Source organism: Myotis brandtii, unplaced genomic scaffold, assembly GCF_000412655.1.
Source record: "Myotis brandtii unplaced genomic scaffold, ASM41265v1 scaffold634, whole genome shotgun sequence".
NCBI lineage: Eukaryota > Metazoa > Chordata > Mammalia > Chiroptera > Vespertilionidae > Myotis > Myotis brandtii.
Window position 1 is genome coordinate 1699295 of NW_005370427.1, and position 6369 is coordinate 1705663.

At 46.4% G+C, this 6369-nt stretch overlaps 1 protein-coding gene across 13 annotated transcripts in view; it reads right to left on the reverse strand.

Moving 5' to 3' along the window:
- The window catches only part of WWP1 (WW domain containing E3 ubiquitin protein ligase 1), a 76800-nt gene that overhangs the window by 24516 nt on the left and 45915 nt on the right, over positions 1 to 6369 (reverse strand). For all 13 annotated transcript variants that reach the window (XM_014528443.1, XM_014528449.1, XM_014528446.1 and 10 more), the window contains one exon: positions 5558 to 5751. In XM_014528443.1, the coding sequence (XP_014383929.1) occupies positions 5558 to 5751 (194 nt within the window). The remainder of the gene's footprint in view (positions 1 to 5557; positions 5752 to 6369) is intronic.

Consider the following 6369-nt stretch of genomic DNA (forward strand, 5'->3'; position numbering starts at 1 on the left):
CAGGAGCCTCCTCCTCAATGTGTGCTCCTCAGCAGTGAGCCCTCATTCACACGAGAAAAGGCGGCAGCATCTTCCCAGCAGAACAAGATGAAATGGGAACCAGAACAAGAACCGCCCGGGCCTGGGAGCCGTGGAGCAGACAGCGGCCCTGCAAGAGCCACAGCAGCGAGTGTGCTCAGCGTGCCACCTCCCCCGGCCGCCCGGCCGCCCCTCCTGCTTAGGTTACAGCCACAGCTCCTGCCTTATCCCACCACGGCCCGCTCTCCAGGCGCAGACTAACCCACCTCCACTCCCTCCAGCCAGGGTCCCTTCCACACCTGTCCCACGGCCACACCTGACTGCACAGTGGTCTTTCTGCCCTCCCACCCAGGGCTGTGCCTGCACTGTGGGTCCCCACGTCTCAGAGGACCCTGCTTCCCCTCAAGGAGAGGCCTGCTCAGTGGCGCCGTCAGGACGGCGCCTGGAGCATCTAATCCAGTGCTGTCCCTGCTGCCCCACCGGCTCCGTTATATGTGGGTTTCTCAGTTGTGAATATTCTATTTCTTAGTGTTTATTTATTTTTCATTAAAGTGCAAAAAATTGGTCAGATTTTCTCACTTATGTATTCCCAACAGCTACAAAGTGCCTGGTACATGAAAACAAAAAATACTTGTTGAACCAATAAGTTAAAGACAAATCAAAAAAGAACCATACCTCTTTCAAAACTATGCAGATAACAAAGCATTAGTAGAAATATAATTAATATTTAAAATGTAATTAGAAGTAATAATTTTGAAATACTAATATAATTCATATATGAAGGATTTAATAACACAATCAATACCCCTGACCTAAATTACAGAGGTAGCGAGGTAGTTTTGAGTTTCTACTATATATATATTCCATCCAAACACACTAAGAATTTTTGGAAGATCTGACATTTGTAAAGGCCAAAACAAAGTCCCCAATTCTACCATCAGGAGGCGACATTCTGACCATGATTCAATAAGAATAGAACGAAAAGAACAAAAGGCACCGCCGTGTTTCCTGGAAGCCTGGCATCGGACTTCTCGTCATGCCCTCATGCCCAGCGCTGCGCTAGTCCTGCGAGAAGCTCCATGGAGAGGTGGGGAAGGAGTGGGAGACCTTCCTGTGCATCACTGCGACTTCCTGTGAATCGATAATTATTGCAAAACAAAACAAAATGCTAAAAACAGAAGTCCAATAAACTTGTGAAACCAGTTAGTCATGCCTAAAACTTACCATACTGAACTATGGTCTGTTTTATTAATAAAACAATCTATATATATATAAAAGCCTAATATGCAAAGTGTCCTCTCAGGAGTTCAACCGACTGGGAGTTCGATCACTCACTATGACATGCGCTGACCACCAGCGGGCAGTGTGGAACAAAGGAAGGCCCCAGCCGGCAGCCGGCAGCCGGCAGCCAGCAGCCGCGAGGGACCCTACCCATGCACAAATTTCATGCAGTGGGCTTCTAGTCTATATATATAAAAGCCTAAGGACCGGCTAACTGTCCGGTAGCTATAATGCACACTGACCACCAGGGGGCAGATGCTCAATGCAGGAGCTACCGAGTGACAGCAACTTTGCAGAGTGCCCTCTCGCACTCCAGGACCCCTCAGGGGATGTCGGACTGCCGGTTTCGGCCTGATCCCCGCAGGCCAGGCCGAGGGATTCCACCAGGTCTCTAGTAATTCTATATTAGAAAAAGTGATCTGCCACTACAGGCTAGGGACAGAGGGAAGAAGCAGAAAACAGTATTTCTCTTAAAGTCTCCCACTATCCAAGGACTATGGGAGAGGTTTTAGACTGCGTTTGAAGGAATCCTGTAAGCAGTGACTTGAGTGTACCCTCTTTCAGGAACGGAGGGACTGAATTTTGGGAAGTTAATTTGTCCACGGTCACACACACTGGTCACTGTGTTAAGCGGCAGAGCTAGGATCTGACCCTCGTCCTCTGAGAAGCCAGGTCTAATCTTCACCACATCATGACTCCTACCATTTAGCTTAAAACAACGACCAATGCTCACAGCAGCTAAACGTATCGAACGATCGCTCACTCAAGGCGCAGAGCCAAGGCGGGAGCCGGCATGCACCTTCTGTCTGGGAAACGCTTTGTCTCGAGCTCCTTCTTAGCACAGGCCAGTCCCTTGGCGTCCACGCCTCACACCTCTGTGGACTCCGGACGGTGACATGACCCACGCACACCACACTCATACCAAGCACACCTGGGGCCCACACTGCCACAAAACACAGGGTACTCATCCTAAGCACGGCAAACTCAGAACACGCTCCAACCAGTGCTAGCCATTCTGCCAGCAAATGAGTTTGTGAAAACACACACCTTTTGGCTTTAAAGGTTTAAGGACTGTGGTTGTTGCAGGTAAGGGATTAAAACCTGTCATGTGATGGACACAGAACATGCACGCTCCTGCCCCCACTCCAGTAGTGAAAGTGATTTTCCAAGTCCTTCATTCAAGAGGAATACAAGTTTTGCACTAATACCTTAAAAGAGATGACCATTCCCTGAAAAAAATACCTGAATCCATCCTCCCACGAAGGGATAACAGACAGTAGGAAAGACATGGGCAGCGGCGGCTGCCACAGAGCAGGTTCCGGAAGCTTTGCAGACTGGCCAATGGAACGACGCAGTGCACTGTTCCGTCAGATGTCACCAACAATAATCAGAGGTGAGACCGTCACTGCGCTGGTTGGAGGAAAGTTGTTTGAGGCCATCAAGGCATAGAAGACAAACCGCACAACTCTGCGGTGAGGGGACCTGAGGACAGGTGGAGGCAGAGCTGGGGGCTACCCTGCACCCCTCCCTAGCCGTGTGCTCTTCCAGCACTGGTATCCCCCGCAGCTACGGTTCCGGTTCTGTGGGGAAACAGGGCACACGTCCAGAACAGGCACCTCGGATGGCCTTGGGCTCCTCTCTTTACTGAATGTCCCGGGAATGGGTCACTCAAGTTGGGGCCTTCATTCCAGTTCTCACATGTGTGTCTGAGTTTCACCTTGGGATTTCCCACAAGGACAATCAAGGGGAATTATTCCCAATGGGAAGATCTCTAAAGTAGCCGACGAGCTGTGGGTGTAAAGAAGAGACTCCCCCTTTGGCACCCACACCTGAATGCACCCACACAACACGTGCCAGTGCCGAGGCCAGCGGTCCCTGCCGCGCTGGGCGCAGGCCAAGTGCAGCAGCAGGAAGCACAGTGCTGGTGAGGGCCAGGCAGGCCTTCCCAGCGAGCGCTCACATCCTCCTCCCTTCAGGACGCAGGCGTGGCCCTGCCATCCAATTACTCCCGGAAACAATGGTGGACCGACACAGGCATTATTGTCATTTTTACAGCCCCTTTGGAGAGTTTGCAAGGGAGTTACATTGTTTAAGATATAATTTTTAATGGGTGGGTAGCTAGGTGTTTTTCATCATGGTTTTTAGTATGGATACCTAACTCAAAAACCCCTCTAGCCACAAAGCCCTGGCTTCATGCTTTACTGTGAAGGACTCTGGTACTCAGATAAACCATTTTTCTATGTGCTGATAATTTTCAAAAACAAAATTTTGGTCCTTCCTATAGCTATGTCCTCAGGCAATTTTATTTATTTATTTATTTATTTTTTAAATATATATTTTATTGGTTTTTTACAGAGAGGAAGGTAGAGGGATAGAGAGTTAGAAACATTGATGAGAGAGAAGCATCGATCAGCTGCCTCTTGCACACCCCCTACTGGGGATGTGCCCGCAACCAAGGTACATGCCCTTGACCAGAATCGAACCTGGGACCCTTCAGTCCGCAGGCTGATGCTCTATCCACTGAGCCAAACCGGTCAGGGCCCTCAGGCAATTTTAAAAACAGTAATATTTGCCCTGGCTGGTGTGTGTCGGCCTGCACAGCAGGGTTGCAAGTTTGATTCCGGTTCAAGGGCTTGTAGTTGAGTTGTAGGTCCGATCTCCATGTTTCTCTCTCTCTCTCTCTCTCTCTCTCTCTCTCTCTCTCTCTCTCTCTCTCCCTCTCTCCCTCCCTCCCTATCTCCTTCCCACTCTCTCTAAAAAATAATGGAAAAAATATCCTCGGGTTAGAATTAACAAAATAAAACAAAACAGAACCTGCAATATTTGAATCAGGGTAGATGACACAGGGCGGAGTCTAGGAGGCTTCCTGCTGCACTTACTCTTGGAATTAGCGAGGGTGCCACTCACCCTGGTGTCTTCACTCAGGTCCACGGTTGGAATCACAGGAACAGCTGTTTAACTGAGCTGTTCTTCACTTACAGACAATTCTGGATAATCTAAGATGACGTTTCCTTTCCTCCTCTGCTAGCAGAAACCCGAGACAAATGTTTTTACTACCTAGTTTGCCAGAATCAGAAAATGAATGCGTCTGCTCACGGCCTTTACTCTGGGTCTATATATTTTCTCTTCATTTTCTAGCCACCTGAAATTAATGACTAAAAAGTTCTACCTATTTTGGTACCTAGGCTCTTTAAGTTCATTCATTCATACAGATATTTTAAATGCTCACCTGAGGATGTTTTTATTGATTTTAGAGAGAGAGGCAGGGGAGGGGGGAGAGAGAGAGAAACATCGGTGTGTGAGAGAAACATCGATCCGTTGCCTCCTGTACTGGGCCCGACCCGATTGAACCTGAAACCTTTTGGTGCACGGGAGGACGCTCCAACAGACTGAGCCACCGACAGGACAAGTTTATATATTTTTAAGGGAGAAGCATTCATAGGCCAATTAAGTTTTTAAAAATTCATGTTTACAAAAACTTTCAGGATAACACATGGTGAGTACCCCCGAACCTTGAGTGTAAATGCAGACTGTCTCATCTATAAAGCTACCTGTTTTCATTTAACCACTGAGTGGCTTCTCTACATGCTTCTACTTTTGAATAACTTGCTATAAACAGAAATCACAGGGGAGAACACAGGCTCTGGGACCAACAGACCCGACTCTAGCCCAGCACACAATAGTCATCTAAGCAAGTCCTAAAATGTTCGCGTTTTAAGAGATTTGTCTTAAAGAGTTAATGTATAAAGATAATAATGATAAAAAGAATTCATGGAATTTACAGCTGATTCCACTGAAAAACAGGATCAGAGAAATCTTCCTTCTATAACATAACACTTACTCTTGAAAAATATAAAACTCTCTGACAGCACATTTTCCTACTAGTTTACATGCCAAGAAATAAATATTTGTAGACTATAGTTACAGGAACCATTCATTACTGACAGGTCCATAAAGTCACTTAGGTTCTTTTGAAATATATTTCGTATTATGAATTACATTGTATTTTTATAAAGTCTAAAAATCTAGCTATCACATAGTACCTGCTTAGTGAAATGTGCTGTGATTGCTAAATTAATATACTTTTGGCGTATTTCCCTAAGTAATCTAGAAAATTCAAAATTATTATCAAAAAGCTCAGGCCTTGTAATCTGAATTGCTACCGTGGAGCTGAGGACAGGAAAGACTGCAACAAGAGGAGAGCGGGCACAGGCAGTGTCCCAGAGTCTCCACGCACACGGCCCGATCACAAGCTTACCAGTGTCACCGGTGGGCTCAGCTGTTCGCGGTCTGGGAGCTGGTGTGTTTCGTGGTCTGGCAGCAGCCGGAGCCGGAGCCGGAGCCGGAGAGGAAGGTGCGCTGCCTCCGTTCGCCACACGGGAATAGCAGTTCGGCACCACAGCGTGGGTGGGCGCTCGGCTGTCTGCTCCACCTGCACCTTCAGCAGTCAACCTTTAGAAGCAAGATGCCTGACTTCAATGAGCTCAGTACAATTCAACAACTTCTCCTCAAAATGTTCATAAGAGACAGCTACCGAGTTCTTCACAGTCAAAGAAAATGACAGAGAGAGCAATGAACAAATACAGGGCATGCTTTCTTATGTAAAGATTTAAATTACTTTTGGTTCTAAGCATATCCCATACTACCAGACAAATCTATACTGAAAAATACAACTATACTAAATCAAAATAAGTTCTGTCCCTCAAAATAATGTTCAAATTGTACATTTTAAATACTCAAGTCTAAGAATACAAATCTTTATTTTAAACTAGTGGCCCAGTGCACAAATTCGTGCACATTGAAAGGAAATTAATTAGAAGAAATGTTTTAATATCACTATTTGCCCTTTCTCTATAATAGAAGTGTCAACCAAATTCATGATCGACAATGACAGATGGAAACACATGCGTGCTATTGGCGCCAGTGAGAGCTTTACATATATAGATAAACTCGCTTAATCAGACCTGCTTTCTGATGTAGCTAAACTTTTTGCAGCCCAGTGAAGCACCCCAACTTCTCTTTCAGGTAATTGTCAGCAACACAGCAGTAAATATCAACACGAAGCAGATC